General features: G+C 63.0%; 2 protein-coding genes and 1 non-coding gene across 5 annotated transcripts; 2 read left to right on the forward strand and 1 right to left on the reverse strand.

Annotated features, from left to right (window-relative positions):
• The first annotated feature begins 415 nt into the window (after positions 1–415).
• On the forward strand, positions 416–6,426 carry COMMD4 (COMM domain containing 4). The gene is made up of 8 exons (XM_038581032.1): positions 416–505; positions 4,241–4,312; positions 4,537–4,602; positions 4,754–4,793; positions 5,082–5,201; positions 5,369–5,449; positions 5,934–6,110; positions 6,196–6,426. Exons 1-8 carry the CDS (start codon positions 503–505, stop codon positions 6,234–6,236), a joined length of 600 nt encoding a protein of 199 aa, XP_038436960.1. The 5' UTR covers positions 416–502; the 3' UTR covers positions 6,237–6,426.
• Positions 6,427–11,534: 5,108 nt separating this feature from the next.
• On the forward strand, positions 11,535–16,849 carry NEIL1 (nei like DNA glycosylase 1). 3 transcript variants are annotated; one of them, XM_038581029.1, is made up of 12 exons: positions 11,535–11,602; positions 12,176–12,256; positions 12,589–13,038; positions 13,379–13,444; positions 14,622–14,741; positions 14,821–14,884; positions 15,044–15,143; positions 15,415–15,542; positions 15,872–15,899; positions 16,077–16,138; positions 16,255–16,420; positions 16,550–16,849. In XM_038581029.1, exons 3-12 carry the CDS (start codon positions 12,605–12,607, stop codon positions 16,615–16,617), a joined length of 1,236 nt encoding a protein of 411 aa, XP_038436957.1. In that variant the 5' UTR covers positions 11,535–11,602; positions 12,176–12,256; positions 12,589–12,604; the 3' UTR covers positions 16,618–16,849. The 3 variants fall into 3 exon arrangements, with proteins under 3 accessions (XP_038436957.1, XP_038436959.1, XP_038436958.1); XM_038581031.1 differs by lacking the exon at positions 15,872–15,899; XM_038581030.1 differs by lacking the exon at positions 13,379–13,444.
• On the reverse strand, positions 15,281–15,348 carry MIR631 (microRNA mir-631). The gene has a single exon (NR_049510.1). It is a non-coding gene; the product is annotated as a microRNA mir-631 (primary transcript).
• Positions 16,850–17,202: the final 353 nt, after the last annotated feature.

Consider the following 17,202-nt stretch of genomic DNA (forward strand, 5'->3'; position numbering starts at 1 on the left):
CTCCCTTAAGCTGAACACATCCGATGGCTCCCACTCCCTCTTTACTAGCTAAACGGGGTGGGGAGTTGGCACCGCTCGCTCCCGGGGAGAGGTCCTGGGAAGACAAGGGCCAGCACTCCTGCCCCGCAGCTCAGTGCACCGCCCTCCGCGCTCGCCCCGCCCCGGCCCCGCCCCGGCCCCGCCCCGCCCGCAGAGGCCCCGCCCCCTGGCCCAGGCCTGCCCGTAGAGGCCCCGCCCCCGCCCGCAGAGGCCCCGCCCCCTGGCCCAGGCCCGCCCGTAGAGGCCCCGCCCCCGCCCGTAGACGCCCCGCCCCCGCCCCAGGCCTGCCCGTAGAGGCCCCGCCCCCAGCCCAGGCCTGCCCTAGAGGCCCCGCCCCCACCCCGGCCCGCCCGTAGAGGCCCCGCCCCATCCGTGGAGGCCCCGCCCCCGCGCGCCACGTGACCGCCGCGTCAGCTGACCGGGCGCGCGGGGAGGAGACGGGCGGGACCCGCTGTCTGGCGCGATGGTGAGGGCCGCGGGGTGACTGGCGGCGGGGCGGGGCGGGTCGGTCCCCGAGTCTCTGGTCTGCGGCGGGTGGGCGCCCCGGCAGACGCGTGGGTGCGGTCAGGGCCGGCGGGCGGGCCACGCGCTCGGAGCCGCGGCGCTTCCTCGGCGGGAAGGGAGGCCCCGCAACTCCCGGGCAGGAAGTGGGGCTTCCCCGGGGCGGCGCTGCCGGGCCTTCCTCGGCCCCGGGACGGCCCCAGATGCCCTCTTCCCGGCGCTCCTGTGCGGCCCGGAGAAGACGTGCGCGGAATCGGGCCCGGCCTTCCCAGAGCAGCCGCGGCGCTGGGGCTTGCCCGCCCGTCCACCCGTTCATTCCTCCCGCCGCCTTTGCCGCCTCCGCCCACGCCGTGCGCCAGGCCCCGGGGCTGCAGCTGCAGGAGGCCTGACCTCGCAGTCACAGTGAAGACTTGAGGGGAAGGTTCTGTGCCCCGTGTGTGTTAGGAGGGCTCCCTGAGGGTGACAGCAGCCTGAGCGCGGGGAAGAACGCGGGCTGGCCGCGGCGCAGTTGTGTACCAGGGTTCGGAGGCTGGGGGGCGGGGCTCCATCTTCAGACAGAACCGCGTGTTCAGAGAGCGTGGCCCCCTAGCATGGACGCACCTCTCCCAGCTGGAAGGGTGTTAGCTGGAAGTTAGTGCAACAGGGGGCTCGACAGGCAACAAAGGCCAGATCTTGCTGGGTCTCCAAGCAGGGAAAGCAGTGTAGACTATAAGAGGGCACTGGGAAGCTAGGAAAGTCCTCCTGGCCGACTTGTGGAGGCAGCAGGAGCGGAGCAGAGAGCCCAGGCTGGGGCAGCAGACCCCCCAGGAGGTGGTGGTGGCCTGAGTTAGGGCAGAGAGCGGGGAGAGAAGTGGGGCAATCATCAGGGCCCAAGGACTAAGTGGATGAAGGAGGGGGGGGTGTTGCTCCGTGGAGCGGGAGCCACAGGAGGGGAAGCAGGTTTCAGTGCAAAGGGCAAAAGTTAACTTTGGTAGGCGGCACCGTGTGAGGTTTCTGTGAGCCACCGGGTGCAGCTGGCTAGAAGGCAGTCTCTAGATTCAAGAGGTCTGCAGCTCGGAAGAGGAGCTGCAGTGCAGCTATAGGAGTCATCAGCACAAGGATGATCCTTGAAAGCCTCAAAGCATGTAACATCTCAGTGATGTGAGTTGGGAAGAAAGGACCTAGGGCAGAACCTAGAGAAACGCGAGCATTTAAAGAGATTACACAAGGAACGCAGTCTTGGAGTAAAAAGATGTGACTAATATAAAGATGGGAGAAGACTTCTGTGGGTGGAAGTCAGGGGCCGGTGAACTTAGGGGGAATCTCACATCTTATTTTTTTTTTATAGATTTTCTTTATTTTCTTTATTTATTTATTCATAGAGACAGAGAGAGAGGCAGAGAGAGAAGCAGGCATCATACAGAGAACCTGACGTGGGATCTGATCCAGGGCCTCCAGGATCACGCCCTGGGCTGCAGGCAGCACTAAACCGCTGCACCACCGGGGCTGCCCAAATCTCACATCTTAATTTGCACTGACTTCAGACTGAGATTTAGCATTTCCTTCAATTATGTCAGCAGCCAACCCCCGTATTAACAGTGCCTCTGACTTTGTCACCAGTAGAGATTAGAGACATTTTCGTATCACGTTACAGCTGTTGACATCCTTCACGTATTTATGCAGGTCTTTTCTAAGTCACGATGGGCATTGGACTTGAAACATACACCACATCACCAATTTGTTTGAATATTTTGATAACTTAGTTTCCTTTGCAATCCTGTGTATTTTATGCATTTTAAAAAAGATTTTATTTATTTGACAGAGAGAGTACAAGCAGGGAGAACAGCGGGGAGAGGGAGAAGCAGGCTCCCTGCTGAGCAGAGAGCCCAACGCAGGGCTTGATCCCAGGACCCTGGGATCATGACCTGAGCTGAAGGTAGGCGCTTAACCAACTGAGCCACCCAGGTGCCCCTGTTTTATGCATTTAAAAACATTGTTTTAAAAATAATAAATAAATACCTACATACATACATACGTTGTTTTGAGAAAGGCCTATCATCTTCACCAGATGGCACATGAGGCTGTGGAATGAAAAGGTTGAAAACCCCTGAAATAGAGACAGAAGTGCAAGACTGTCTTTAATACTCCATCATCTCACCAGTTGTCCGAGGTGCCTGCTCCAGAGTAATGATAGCAGGCAGTGTGCAGAGATCACCATCTGTGGGTTGGGGGGAGGAGGGTGAACTGAACCAGCACGTGAGACCGAGGCCAGGACAGGAAGAAATCCAGGAGAGCATGCTTCTTTACCAGGAAGGATGGGTTTGTGTGGGATGCTGCTGAGGAGTTGGGGAAGAGGAAGGCCAGATCCAGTACAGTCATTTGTGACCATGGCTAGAGGACTTCATTGGAGGCCCACGTAGAAGCACCAGTACCTTGGGGTCAGGTGAAAAGGAGCAAGATAGTTGGAGATTGAAGGGTGGTGGAGCTGAGAAGTGGCTGAGAAGGTGACTGGTAGGGCTAAGCAGGGGGCATGGTGTTGCTAGGCTGTACCCAGGGCCCAGCAGAATCAGAACGTGGGTGTGAGGTATCCCCAGTTTGCAGGGTTTTGTTCCCAGCATCTGTAAGCAGCCCCCATGTAAGGGGCATGGAAAGATGGCATGTATACTGCTGTGCACGAGAGCTCTGCCAGGCAAATAGGACAAAGGACAGTAGATCTGGGGAATGGAGGTTATTGGCAAGATATGATTGACAGGACGGGTTTGCATTCTAATAGGAGACAGACCTCGAATAAATAATAAATGTAATGTCTGCTGTGGAGATCAGGGCTAGAGCATGATGAAGAATAGGGGCTCGAGCATGATGGAGAAGAACTATTTTATTTTTTGAACAGCCTTACTGAGATAAAATAAACAAAACACACATATGTAAATGGATAGTTCAGTAAGTTCTGAAATGTATATGTTCGTGAAAACAGTTCTCTAATCAAGGTAACGAACATACCACTGGCCTCTGAAACTTCCTTGTGCCCTTTGGCTGTTTCAGAAAGTACGGTCAGGGTGCCTGCAGTTGGTTAAGCATCTGACTCCTGGTTTCTGTTGAGGTCGTGATCTCAGGGTCCTGGGACTGAGCTCCGGTTGGGCTCTGCACTCAGTGCGGAGTCTGCTTTAGATTCTCTCTCCCTCCCCCTCCTCCCCCACCGCTTGTGTTCTCCTGCTGTCTCTCAAATAAATAAATCTTAAGAAAAAGGAAGAAAGAGAATATGGTCAGAGGAGGCCCATTTGAGTGGAGATGAGTCTGAAGTGAGAGAGCAAGACAGCAAGGACAAGGCAGGAGAGTGCCTGGTGTAACAGGAGTAGCAGGGAGGCCAGTGTGGCTGGAACTGGGGAGGGGAAGGAGGAGGAAGTGAGAGGTCAGTGACGTTGTGACAGGGTCTTTGTTCTGTGCTGTACCCCCAGTGCTTAGAGTGGAATCTGCCCCAATGAAGTTTGCCACAGTCCATGTTACCTGAGCACATGAATGCCTAGGATAGGCATCAGAGCAAAGTTTGGTGGCGGGTGGGTCTGTGAGAGGGTTTTCTCAAAAGCCTGCTAATAGGACAGAACAAGTGGCCAGGGGCATCCATCTGGGACAGGGAGTAGGGATCCGTGAAGAGCAGTAATGTGGGAGGCACCTGGCCACACCTCAGCCCTCCATCCTGACCGCCTGCCTCGCTCCTGTGCAGAGGTTCCGGTTCTGTGGTGATCTGGACTGTCCCGACTGGGTCCTGGCGGAGATCAGCACGCTGGCCAAGATTGTTGAGTGCATGGGGGCTTCCTGAGGGTGGGGGGAGGCAGGGATTGGGGGTGGGGCTTTGGGATGGAGGGTGGTGAGGTGGCTCTGAGGATGGGGCCTCAGTGCCCTCCGCTTGTCCTAGCCTGCTGTGTGACTCTAATCATGTGGCCAGCCCCCTCTGAGCCAGCCCCCCAGCATGGAGGGGTGGGGTGGGCCAGTGTGCTAACGCAAGGCCTTCCCCTCCAGTCCTCCGTGAAGCTGAGGCTGCTGTGTAGCCAGGTGCTGAAGGAACTTCTGGGACAGGGGATTGACGTGAGTGCAGGGCCCGGCACCCCCACTGCCTCATGACCCTGTGACCCCTACTGCCCAGACCTAGGGAGGTGGGCGATCAGGATGCAGGCTGGGGTGCAAGCGGCTGGTGAGCAGGGGCCTGGCACCCCCTGAGGGCCTCCTTTCCCCATAGTACGAGAAGATCCTGAAGCTCACCGCTGACGCCAGGTTTGGTGAGTACCCCACCGAGTCCGCAGACGTTTGGGCCACTGTGGGTACTGGGCCTGGGGCTTAGCGCAGAGGCCCCTCTGCCCAGCAGCCTGTCCTGACCCACTTGCCTCAGCAGAGGAGCACAGGGAAGAGAGGTATTGACAGTCCTGCCCTCTGCCAGTGCCCGGTGAGGCGGTAGCTGTGCTCGTGGTTCAAGGAGGCCTGGGCGCTCTGAGCTGAGGATAGTAGGGTGACAAGGAGGTGGTTGAGGCCACGGTGACACCCCCTACCCCACCCGTGGGTCTCCCCAGAGTCGGGCGATGTCAAGGCCACGGTGGCAGTGCTGAGTTTCATCCTCTCCAGTGCGGCCAAGCACAGTGTGGATGGCGAGTCCTTGTCCAGTGAACTGCAGCAGCTGGGGCTTCCCAAAGGTATGGGCATGCAGGCAGGCAGGGGTGTAACCTGCGTGCCAGGGGCTTCTGGGTAGCAGGACAGGCTGAGTGGCTCTGAGATGTGCCCTGGCCTCTGGGCCAGGAGCCTGAGACCCGCCCTGTGAGCCCCCACCTGCTACGTCCAGGGACCTCTGTTCTGTCCCCAGAGCACGCGGCCAGCCTCTGTCGCTGTTATGAGGAGAAACAAAGCCCCCTGCAGGAGCACCTGCGGGCCTGCAGCCTGCGAGGTGAGTGGGGGAAGGGGCCCTGGTGCGGTCTGGGCTCCATTCTGGAAGGTGCATGCTGTGTGGGAGGTGCTTGTCCTCAGAAAGGAGACTTCAGGGGATCCCTGGGTGGCTCAGCGGTTTAGGGCCTGCCTTTGGGCCAGGGCGCGGTCCTGGAGACCCAGGATCGAGTCCCACGTCGGGCTCCTGGCGTGGAGCCTGCTTCTCTCTTCTCCTGTGTCTCTGCCTCTCTCTTTCTATGTCTATCATAAATAAATAAATAAATCTTAAAAGAAAGAAAGAAAGGAGACTTCACCCTGGTCTCTTGCCTCTGAGATCTGCTGTGGATAATCTCACTTCTGATCACTGAGCACCTTCCCTGGGTCAGAGGGAGGAGGGGTTTTCAAAGGTCATACAGCCTTGAAGAACCAAGAGCTGAGCCGGGTGTGGGCTGAGGGCTGCGTGGCCTAGCGCCCCGTGATCCTGAGAGCCCTACCCCGTGTCCCAGTGAATAGGCTGGCAGGCGTGGGCTGGCGGGTGGACTACACCCTGAGCTCCAGCCTGCTCCGGTCCGTGGAAGAGCCCATGGTGCACCTGAGGCTGGAGGTGGTGGCTTCCTCGGGTGCCCCGGCCCAGCCTGTGGCCATGTCCCTCTCGGCAGACAAGTTCCAGGTCCTCCTGGCAGGTGAGACTCGGCTGTACCTGGAGGGGGAAGGGGCCTCCCGGACCCCCGCTGATTGCCACCCACCTGCCCACCTCTTCCCCTGCAGAACTGAAGCAGGCTCAGACCCTGATGAACAACCTGGGCTGAGGAGAAGGCCACCCTCCCCACTCCCCACGGCCGGCCCGGCTCCGGGACCCTGGAGGCCTGGCTTGCTGGGTTCCCCCCTGAGAACGCAGCATAAGGATTCCGGGGACTTCTCCACGTTGCCTTCCCTCCCCCACGAAAGGCACTTGTCAGCAGTTTTCACAAGCAGGAAGAATAAACTAGTGTAAAGCAGTGTGTGCACAGGTTTCTTTTTGGGTTCAGATGAAAGGTTTTGTGAGAGAAACCAAGTGGCCTGCAGACCTCCCTGACCCGTTCCTCATTTTCTCTTTGACTGCTGGTCGAGGCGGAACGAAGACTGAAATGGCACAGCTCGTCTCTAGACAGAAAACCAGGGCTCCCGCTGCCAGTCCTGTGACATTCGTGGCTCTGCCCCCTGCGCTGCCTCGTCCGCGGGCTGGCCGCAAGCATGTGGCCCCGGCCAGAGGCGCCCCGTAGAGAAAGGAGAGAGCCCTGCTCTTCCTGCCATCCTCGATTGGAAGAGAGGAGGGCCCCTGCCTGAACCACTCATGGGCAAGAGGAGTGGGGCTCGGGACTGAATGTTCGCCCCCACCCCCAGATTCATATGTCAGAGCCCTCACCCCCCCCCCCCCCCCATGAGATAGTTTTAGGAGATACGGGGCCTTTGGAGAGTCACCAGGTTCAGATGAGGTTATGAGAGTGGGACCTTCGTGACCGGAGTATACGAAGAGAAAGACTCCACAAACGTACCCAGAAAAGGCCCCACGAGGACGAGACCTGCCGTCTCCTTGACCCTGGGCCTCCCAGCCTCTGGAACCATGAGGGATAAATGTTCTTTAGGCCGCTTGGTCCGTGGGATTTTCTCGCACCCTGAGCTGATTGAGACGAGGGGCCTAGAACGTCTTGGCGGACAGCGAAGCTACCAGAGAATAGTGAGCCCTGTCAAAAGGAGCCAGCTTGTCCTACTGGCCTAAGGTGGGACAGCTGAAGCAGCAAAAAGTTGAGGACCGACTCCAGTACCGACCTCGGCTGCTGGAGAAATGGAGCACACGCACTTGCCTCTCTTTCTCCCGCTAAGCACAGCTGAACACCTGGACATTACTTAGAAAACAAAACTAAGACTCTAAAAGGTGAAGGAAGGACAGACCAGCTAAGATCCTCGGGAACTGAAGAACAACAGGGCAGAGTAGTCCTTCGGTTTTCTTTTTGCTGCGTGCGGCCCGGGCCAAGTGCTGGAGACTGGCAACCTGAGACACACCCGCACACACACAGCCCCAACCATGCCGCCTGAGCCAAAGGAACAGGAAAGGGACCATCTGGCAAGACAGGAGACCTAGAGATGGTGACTGCTGTCCTCCAGTCACACCACGGAGAACTGCAGCCTCTTCCACCCCACCGTCACTGCGTCAGCGGAGCCCTCCTAAAAGAGAAGATTTTTTACTTTTTTTAAGAGAGAGCTTGGGAGTGGGGGAGGGGCAGAGGGAAGGATCTTAAGTGGCTCCACCTCAGTGCAGTCTGACCTGGGGCCCTATCTCATGACCTTGAGATCACGATTTTGAGCCAAAATTAAGAGTCAGATGCTTGGCCAACTGAGCCATCCAAATGCTCCAAGAAGCTCTAAGTAAGATCCAGAGTCTCAATACCTCAAATGTCCAGGATTAAAAAAAAAAAGCCAAGAACCAAGAAAATCTCAACTTGAACGAGAAAAGACAACAGATACCAACACCAAGAGAACTCCAACTTCTATGCCAAGGATTTTAAGGTAGCCATCATAAAAATGCCTCAAGTCTTAAAGAAATAAAAGATACAAAGAACCAGGTAGAAGTTTTAGAACTGAAATCTACAATCATCAAAGTAAAAATGAATGGATGAACTGAACAGAAAAGAGAATGAATGAATTTGAAGACAATCGTAGAAATTACCCAATATGAACAACAGAGAGTAGCTTGGAAAATAAACACACAGAAAACAATAAAACCGCCTCTGGGGCCTGCAGGACTGTAAGTAAGATTTAATATTAACATCATCAGAGTCCCAGAAGGTAAGGAGAAAGAGGGTGGGACAGAAAAAGTATGCAAAGAAGTGATGGCTAAAAGTGTCCCTCCTATGGCAAAAGACCTAAACCTACAGAGTCAAGCTGAATGAATCTCATACAGGGTAAACCCAAAGAAATCATGCCAAGGTACCTTATACCACAAACTTCTGAAAACTAAAGAACAGGGGATCCTGGGTGGCTAAGTGGTTTAGTGCCTGCCTTGGGCTCAGGGTGTGGCCCTAGGGTCCCGGGATCGAGTCCCATGTCAGGCTCCCTGCATGGAGCCTGCCTCTCCCTCTGCCTGTGTCTCTGCCTTCCTCTGTGTATGTCTCATGAATAAATAAAATCTTTAAAAAAAAAACTCTAAAGAACAGACAAAAGTCTTGAAAGCTGTACAGGGGAAAAGACAATTCAGATGAGTGGATTTCTTCTCAGACACCACAGAGGCCAAAAGGAAGAAGGACAACATTTTTCAGGTCCTGAAAGTGTCAACTGGGAATTCTACGTCCAGCGAACAGAACCGCAGGAGTCGGAGGCAACCAGGATATGCTCAGATGAAGGATAACGGATTCGTCGCCAGCAGACCTAACCTAAAAATCAAAAGGCGAAAGGAGGAAATGATAAGGAATCTTGGAACATCAGGGACGAAGAACAACAACGGAAGGAGTGGAGTTACGGACGCAGACTGTCCTTGAGCATTTTAAGTTCTGTTCAACGGTTGGAGCAAAATGTATAATGTTGTTGGATGTGGTTCTCCAAGTCTGTAGAGGAAATAGGTCAGATTATCGTAAACAGGAAAGGGTAAAAGAAGGTAAGGTTTCTACACTTAGAGTGTCCACACCAGTGAACTGTGACAGGTATGCGTGTGTAACCTCTAGAACAACGACTCCAAAGGCTGTGCAATGCGCTACACTCAAAAACAGTACTGGGAAGTCCTACTGGGGTCCTGCACTTCAGGTAGCCCGCGGGAGAGCAAGAAGACGACAAAAAATGAGAAGTGGAATCAACAGAAATAAAGTAGCAGAGAGTCACAAGGGAATTGTAAGTCTCCTCAAACGTTTGACATTGGCTGGATTTCCCAGGTAGCGTCCCCTCTTCTGTGGTGTCACAGAATCCCGCAGGTACTTCTCTCCTTACTGTCCTAATGTGACGTTGTGATCGTGTTTACCCATTCGCCACTTTTACCCTCCTGAGTTTCTTAAGAATGGGAATTGGTTCTTGCGTGCGGAGTCCTGGCGCCTAACAAGCCCTCCTTTGGTAAATGGGGCGGAAGATGGAGACGGCGGCGGATTTACAGATGTTGAATGTAAAAAAAATCCAGGAGTCTGTAATAGAAAAGACTCTAAAGAGACAAAGTCCTGACCCCCCCCACCCCCTTGAAAAAAATCCCAAATGAGTCCTACTTTGTCCCTCTTGGTTGTTACTGCACCCAATTCTTAGTCTGAAAATCGATCACTAGCGGGAAGGAATTCAGAATTGATCCTGCCTTTGTAACACTTCAGGATAACCAGGGAGCTCTTCTTTACGCAAGAATTCCAGAATTCCAGCCCGGTACAAAGAAGGACGGAAGCACCATTTTGTAATTCCCGGTTAAATTCTTGGTTGGGGCAGGGCCCGTCAGGGTGATAAAGCCGCCAGGTGGGGGGTGTATGTGGTGGGAACGGCGCGGTGCTGGGGCCCGGAGGCCTCCCGAGCCTGGCGGCGGGCAGACGCGGGTTGGGCTGCGGGCTGGGCTGTGGGGTGGCTGCCGGGGTGGCTGCGGGGCTCGGCTGCGGGGCTCGGTTGTGGGGCGGGGCTGCGGGGCTGGGCTGCGGGGCTGGGCTGCGGGTGGCTGCGGGGTGGGCTGCGGGTGGCTGCGGGGTGGGCTGCGGGGTGGGCTGCGGGGTGGGCTGCGGGCTGGGCTGCGGGGTGGGCTGCGGGGCTGGGCTGCGGGGCTGGGCTGCGGGGTGGGCTGCGGGGCTGGGCTGCGGGGCTGGGCTGCGGGGCGGGCTGCGGGGCTCGGTTGTGGGGCTGGGCTGCGGGGCTGGGCTGCGGGGCTGGGCTGCGGGGCTGGGCTGCGGGGTGGCTGCGGGGCTCGGCTGCGGGGCTGGGCTGCGGGGTGGCTGCGGGGCTCGGCTGCGGGGCTGGGCTGCGGGGTGGCTGCGGGGCTCGGCTGCGGGGCTGGGCTGCGGGGTGGCTGCGGGGCTCGGTTGTGGGGCTGGGCTGCGGGGTGGGCTGCAAGGCTCGGCTGCGGGGTGGGCTGCGGGGTGGCTGCGGGGCTGGGCTGCGGGGCTCGGCTGCGGGGTGGCTGCGGGGCTCGGTTGTGGGGCTGGGCTGCGGGGTGGGCTGCAAGGCTCGGCTGCGGGGTGGGCTGTGGGGTGGGCTGTGGGGTGGCTGCGGGCTGGGCTGCGGGCTGGGCTGCGGGGTGGCTGCGGGCTGGGCTGTGGGGTGGCTGCCGGGGTGGGCTGCGGGCTGGGCTGCGGGGTGGGCTGCGGGCTGGGCTGCGGGGCTCGGCTGCGGGGCTCGGCTGCGGGGTGGGCTGCGGGCTAGGCTGTGGGGTGGCTGCCGGGGTGGCTGCGGGGCTCGGCTGCGGGCTGGGCTGCGGGGCTGGGCTGCGGGGTGGGCTGCGGGGCTGGGCTGCGGGGTGGGCTGCGGGCTGGGCTGCGGGGCTGGGCTGCGGGGTGGCTGCGGGGCTCGGCTGCGGGGCTGGGCTGCGGGGTGGCTGCGGGGCTCGGCTGCGGGGCTGGGCTGCGGGGTGGCTGCGGGGCTCGGTTGTGGGGCTGGGCTGCGAGGTGGGCTGCAAGGCTCGGCTGCGGGGCTGGGCTGCGGGCTGTCCTGCAGCCACTCCGCCCGCTGCCCCTGCGAGGCCCTAGCCCGGGTGGGGGCCCCCAGCGGGCCGGCTGCGGTGGGCTCTGCTCCCGCAGGGGGTGTCGCCGGCAGGTGGTGACGGCGCTTCTGCTGACGTGTCACGTCTGACTGCCTGGACCCTCGAGGGCCGCGCCGGTCCCCAGGGCCTGCAGCTGCAGGTGCCTCGGCCCGGGCGCCCTGGGGACCTTGCGGCCGCGTCCGGGCGGGGCGCCCACCCTGTCCTGTCGGGGACGGCCGGAGCCTTGCCCCGCCACTGCACGGCCGCCATCCGAACCTCAGACCTGACCCCCGCGGGCGCCGGGCAGCGGGAAGCCGGGTTCCTGGGCCACCGCCCGGCCGGGTGCCTGCCCCGCGGCTTTTCCCGCTCCCGGGCGCCCGCCCCGCCCGGAAACTACACTTCCCGGCGGGCCCCGCGCGGCGACCTCGGCTCCCGGCGTGCTCTTCGGCGCGGCCCGCCCAACGGGAACCCGCCAAGGGCTCAGAACCCGGGCCGCGGGGCGGGGAGCAGGTGCGGGCCGGGGGTGCAGCGGGGCTGGGGGGTGGAGGGGGCCCGGGCTGGCGGAGGACGGGGCGGGGAGCAGGTGGGGGCCCGGGGTGCAGCGGGGCTGGGGGGTGGGGACGCGCCGGGCTGGCGGAGGACGGGGCGGGGAGCAGGTGGGGGCCCGGGGTGCAGCGGGGCTGCGGGGTGGGGACGGGGCGGGGAGCAGGTGGGGGCCCGGGGTGCAGCGGGGCTGGGGGGTGGGGGCGCCCCGGGCTGGCGGAGGACGGGGCGGGGAGCAGGTGGGGGCCCGGGGTGCAGCGGGGCTGCGGGGGGCGCGCCGGGCTGGCGGAGGACGGGCCGCGGGGCTGGGAGAGGAGAGCAGCGCACCTTGTCCCAGAGGATCGAACCCTTCGGGGCGCTGAGCCAGGAGGGGACAGGGGTGCGGAGCCTGCCCTCCCTGGCTCGGTGCCTCCCTCGGGACCCCCGCCCCCCACCTGGCCTTGACCTGGGCAGGCCCCGGAGGAGGGCGGCCGACTGTCCCGCTCGCCGAGGGGCTTCCCGGGGTCTGGGCGCTGACCTGGGCCCTGCCTGCGCCCCCAGGACCGAGGCCTGCGGCTCCCCGCGAGGTGCGCCTGGACGCGTCTCCCTGGTCCCCGTCCGCGTCCTCGCTCGGCTCTGACGGTGGGTGGCGGCGGCGGGGTCCTCGCGGGTCCTCCCGGGGTCGGGGGTCGGGGCCCTCTGGGGATCGGCCGCAGGCGGGCGCTGGAAGTGCAGCCCGGAGCCCCGGAGCTCGCCCGGGGGCGGGGTGTGTGTGTGTGTGACTGTGACTGCGGGGCCGTGTGGCCCCGGAACGACCCGGGCTGTACTGAACGCCGCGGGCTCGGGTTAAGCAGGGGGGACCCCTCCCGGCCTGGGCTCCCCGCGCCCGGCGCACCCCCTGCCCGCGGGGCCCCTTTGTGAGGTGCGGTGCCGGAGGCCGCGCCAGCTGACGGCGGCCCCGGTGCTGCCCGCAGGCGGCCTGCGCCCAGGATGCCCGAGGGCCCCGAGCTGCACCTGGCCAGCCGCTTCGTGAACGCGGCGTGCGCGGGCCTGGTGTTCGGCGGCGCCGTGGAGACGTCGCGCTGCAGCCGCGGCCCCGCGGTGCCCTTCGAGAGCAGCGCCTACCGCATCTCGGCGTCGGCGCGCGGCAAGGAGCTGCGCCTGGCGCTGCGCCCCCTGCCCGGGGCCCTGCCCGCGCGGGAGCCGCTGGCCCTGGTCTTCCGATTCGGCATGACGGGCTCCTTCCGCCTGGCGCCCCGGGACGCGCTGCCCGCCCACGCGCACCTGCGCTTCTACACGGCGCCGCCGGGCCCGCGGCTCGCGCTCTGCTTCGTGGACGCCCGCCGCTTCGGCCGCTGGCACCTCGGGGGCGACTGGCAGCCCGGCCGCGGGCCCTGCGTCTTGCTGGAGTACGAGCGGTTCAGGTGGGCGCGCTGGGCGCGGTGGGCGCGGCGCCAGGTGCCAGGTGCCAGGAGCACACCGCGGTCCCGGCCGGCTCTGCCGCCCTCCCCCGCCCCTTCGTGTGACTCTGGGGACCGCTCCCTGAGCTAACGGGTGTGGCGCCCCAAACGGAGGTGGGGAAGACGAGACCGGCAGCGAGGCCAGGGCGCTCAGCGTGGCGCGGCGCGTGGGGCTGACAGCAGCGGGGCTCCCGCAGCCTAGGAGGGGGGCGCGGAGCAGGAAGGCGGAAGGCAGCGCGGGGGGCCGCTGCGCTTCTGAGCGGGTTTGTGGTCTCCCACCCTCTGCCCGCCCGGTCGGTGACAGTCCCCTGGTCTCTGCGGAGGGGAAGCAGCCCCACCTGGGACATGATGCGGCCACCGAGGAGGGCAGGTGCCAGCCCCTTCCCCTCCGCTACAGGGGGAGCGTGTAGGGGTTTGTTTCGGGCCAAGCCCTCTTCCGGGTGCTGGGGGCAGCAGTGACCGGGATGGACGGGGACCCTGCTGCCACCGGGCTGAAGTGCGGAGGGCGGGGAAGGAGGAAACCAAGTAGATGGACTCCAGTAGACACAGGCCTGAAGGAAAAGCCGAAGGTAGAGAGTAACTGGGGGGGGGGGGGGGGGGGGGCGGGAGCGCTCTGGGCGACAGCGGCCGGCGAGGAGCAGGAGCCAGCCCTGCAAAGCTTTAGAGGGAGAGCACCTGGAGGTGGAGGGCACCCCTCGGAGGCCGGCGTGGGCCCGGCAGGCCCGCCCTACCCAGCGCCCCGGGCTTTGCCTCGGTCCCCACACCTGCCGCCCGTTGCGGTGGCTCCGGCGTCTAGAGCACGACGGAGGCCACTGGGCTCCTGCCGGCCTCGCCAGGCTCCCGCGAGCGCGCCCCGGGGAAGCGTCTGTCGTCCCGGATCCCTCCCATCCTCTCTCCTGGAGTCATGCCCCGGCGACGTCCTGAGGTTTGTCTCCCGTGACAAGCCCTCGGGCTGCCCTCTTGTCCTCCGAGCTGGGGAGCGCGGGCCTCTGTTCCCCTCGCGGGGCCGCCGAGGCTCCTGTCGCACTCTTCCCTTTGCCCCAAACTCTGGGCTTCTGGCCCCTGCCGCTGAGCCGGCCCCGCCGCGATCCCCTCCCACAAAGAAACTAGGTGCGCTTCGTGCCGTGGGTGGGGAGTCATCTGTGACCCCTGCAGGCGGCCGGAGCCAGGACTTGTCACCGCACCCCTGCTCAGAGCCGCTACTAGCTTCCCTGCAGGTCCTCAACGTCCTGAGAGAAGGGCCAGACGCTCCGCCCCACCCCTCGCGGCCCAGGGGCTGCACCCCGCGCCCTGGGCCCCGCTCCCGGGCAGCCCTGCGGCCTTCGGTGCCGGACGCGCGGGGTCTCCGACTGGGCGTTTCCTGGAACACACTGCTGCTCCGGCAGCCTCACCTCTGTAACGAGTTCGAATCGCGTGCTGGTGCTCCCCTGGGCCGGGGCGTGGATCCCGCTGCCAGAGCGGCCCTGAGGTGGGGCGGGGGCGCCCCGCTCCTTCCCCTTGCTCCCAGGCCCGCGCACGCGCAGCAGCCCCCGGCTGTGTCCCTCCAGGGAGAACGTGTTACGAAACCTGGCGCACAAGGCCTTTGAGCAGCCCATCTGCGAGGCCCTCCTGGACCAGAGGTTCTTAAATGGCATCGGCAACTACCTCCGGGCGGAGATCCTGCACCGGTCAGCAGGCCGCCCGCGGGGGTGGGGGGATGTGCCCACGTGCCCGCTGCTTAGCTGGCCCCCTCTCCGCCCGCTGCAGCCTGGGGATACCCCCGTTCGAGAAGGCCCGCACGGTGCTGGAGGCGCTGCAGCAGCGCAGGCCGGTGAGGGCGCGGGACGCGGGCCCGGTGGGCTGTGGTCTCCAGTGTGGCTCACGCAGGCTCCTCTGGGCTTCGGGCCCATTGCCCTGTGTCCACACCGTGGGGGGCTGATGGTGGTTCCCCGAGTCCCCCCGAGCTCAGCCGCCTCTGCCCCTCCTCCAGAGCCCGGAGCAGACCCTGAGCCAGAAGATCAGGGCTAAGCTGCAGAGCCCGGACCTGCTGGAACTGTGTCACTCGGTGCCCAAGGAAGTGGTCCAGCTGGGTGAGGCCCGCAGCCGCGGGGGCTAGCCACCCCTGCTTCAGCACGTCGGTGGCCGTCGGGTGGCCGTCGGGTGGCCGGCAGCTGCTGCCCTGCCTGCGCCGGCCGGCCGGAGCCAGGAGCCACAGCCCGAGGGCGCCTGGACGAGGGGAGCCTTGGCCCCTGACTCAGCCCATCAGCTATGGGGCTGAGGTCTGGGCCAGGTCGGCCAGGCTCCCCCTCGTCGCAGCCGAGGTCCACCCTCCGACTTTGGCCGGGTCCCTCTGTCCCACAGGGGGCAAAGGGTACGGGCCGGAGAGTGGAGAGGAGGACTTTGCTGCCTTTCGAGCCTGGCTGCGGTGCTACGGCGTGCCGGGCATGAGCTCTCTGCGCGACCGGCGTGGCCGGACCATCTGGTTCCAGGTTTGGGGCCTCATCTCACGTATAGGCAAATGAAGACCCAGGAAGCTAGTGGGGGAGGCGGGGCAGGAGAGCTGGGGTCTCCCAGGTGACGTCCAGGGCCTGTCGAGGCCCCCAAGGGTCACACTGTGCCTGGTGGCCCAGGCCCGCCCCACGTAGGCCCCTCCTCCTCGGTAGCGCGGCCCGCGGCAGGGTGGCCTCTCCCCTGGAGAGCACGGGCGGCCAGAGGGAGCTGACTGGAAGGACAGGTGCGAGCTCTGCCCCACCGCACCCCCCAGGAAAACTGCCCTTGCCCTAACCAGGTTGCTTCCTGAATTCTCATTCCATTTTAGGGGGATCCTGGGCCCCTGGCACCCAAAGGTAAGACCCCTAATGGGATAAGCTCAGAGAGCAGGAAGCACTAGTTGCTTGCAGGAGCTACACCACCATTTCTCCATCCCAGTCCCTGCTCCACCCCCGGAAGTCACCCCATAGTGGGAGTCTGCAGAGGGGGCTGAGGCCACAGGACCCTCCAACCCCAGTGTCCGTGTCCTGCAGGGGGAAAGTCCCGCAAGAAGAAACCCAAGGGAGCGCAGCAGGGGCCGGAGCACAGGACCGAGGTATGGCTCCCTGCACCCTCCCCGCCTTCCCTTGACCGTGATCGGCAATCGTGGGTCCTAACCCACCTCTGGACTGCCCACTGAGCCCCTTGGGGACCTGTGTCTCCTCTACTCAGGGCCCTCTCCTTCCAAGCGCGGCCCGTTCCAGGTCACGTGGGGCACGGAGAGGCCCTCCTGAGCAAGGTACAGCCCAGCAGCCGGAGGGGACCAGCCTCCAGCAGGACCCAGAAGTGCCCCCGGCCCCCGTGAAGGGGAGGAGGAGGCGGCAACCAGCAGCCTCGGGTGGGCCTTCCTCAGCAGGCTCCCCTGGGGAGAGGAGGGGGTGGCCTGCGCACAGAGGTGGGGGCGGGGAGGCCGCAGGAGCAGTCCTCCACCTGGTCTGAGCTGCTGTCCCACCTGTCCTCCTCCCAGGCCACCGAAGACCCCAAAGGATCAAGGCCAACACCCGGTCCTTGGAGGAGGGGATGTCAGCCTCTTAGCAGGAGGGCCTCCCCGCTGGCGTCCACCTCCTGCCCCTGCGGAGCCCTGGGGCCCGAGTAGCTGGCTGCAAGCAGGCCCTAGCTGCTGGGGGCCAGGGGCCCCTGGCCGTGTAGCTCTTCCCTGCCCCACTATGATGTTTTTGAGTGTACCCCCTTCTCCATTTTTTAAGCCCATGCAAAAGATGCTGTGATTTTTTTTTATAAATGAATAAACTTGAATTTCTTGGTGGCACTTCTTGGGCTGGCTGCAGAAGGTCTGGGAAGGCCAAGCTGGGAGCACCTGCTGCCTGGCCTTGGGAGACCAGAGAGCCACTGGGGCAGACCATCCCAGTCCCCGAGGCCGGCTCTCGGAGGACGGTACCGCCTCAGAGGTGGTGTAGACACCCGGGCCCAGGCAGCGGGCGCCCACAGCCTTTCTAGTCCAGAGTTCCCAGCATGGCCACCAGTCACTGCTCAACTGTTGGGAGGTCAGGGACCCCCCCATCTGGGCCTCCTCTCAGCCAGCTCGTGGTCACCGATATCCCCAATCTCTGGGGGTGGGGGTGGGGGTGTCTGCAACCCAGACCCTGCACACGCCTAAGCTCC

The sequence above is a fragment of the Canis lupus genome, chromosome 30 (genome assembly GCF_011100685.1).
Source record: "Canis lupus familiaris isolate Mischka breed German Shepherd chromosome 30, alternate assembly UU_Cfam_GSD_1.0, whole genome shotgun sequence".
Classification (NCBI taxonomy): Eukaryota; Metazoa; Chordata; class Mammalia; order Carnivora; family Canidae; genus Canis; species Canis lupus.

What these genes read in the sequence shown, in the direction of transcription:
- COMMD4 (XM_038581032.1), top strand. An exon ending in CACCGCTGACGCCAGGTTTG is followed by an intron (nt 4,794 to 5,081) that starts GTGAGTACCCCA and finishes GGGTCTCCCCAG; the next exon opens with AGTCGGGCGATGTCAAGGCC. An exon ending in GTTCCAGGTCCTCCTGGCAG is followed by an intron (nt 6,111 to 6,195) that starts GTGAGACTCGGC and finishes CTTCCCCTGCAG; the next exon opens with AACTGAAGCAGGCTCAGACC.
- NEIL1 (XM_038581029.1), top strand. Translation starts at nt 12,605, where the DNA reads ATGCCCGAGGGCCCCGAGCTGCACCTGGCCAGCCGCTTCGTGAACGCG. An exon ending in CTGGAGTACGAGCGGTTCAG is followed by an intron (nt 13,039 to 13,378) that starts GTGGGCGCGCTG and finishes GGTCGGTGACAG; the next exon opens with TCCCCTGGTCTCTGCGGAGG. An exon ending in CGGGCGGAGATCCTGCACCG is followed by an intron (nt 14,742 to 14,820) that starts GTCAGCAGGCCG and finishes CGCCCGCTGCAG; the next exon opens with CCTGGGGATACCCCCGTTCG.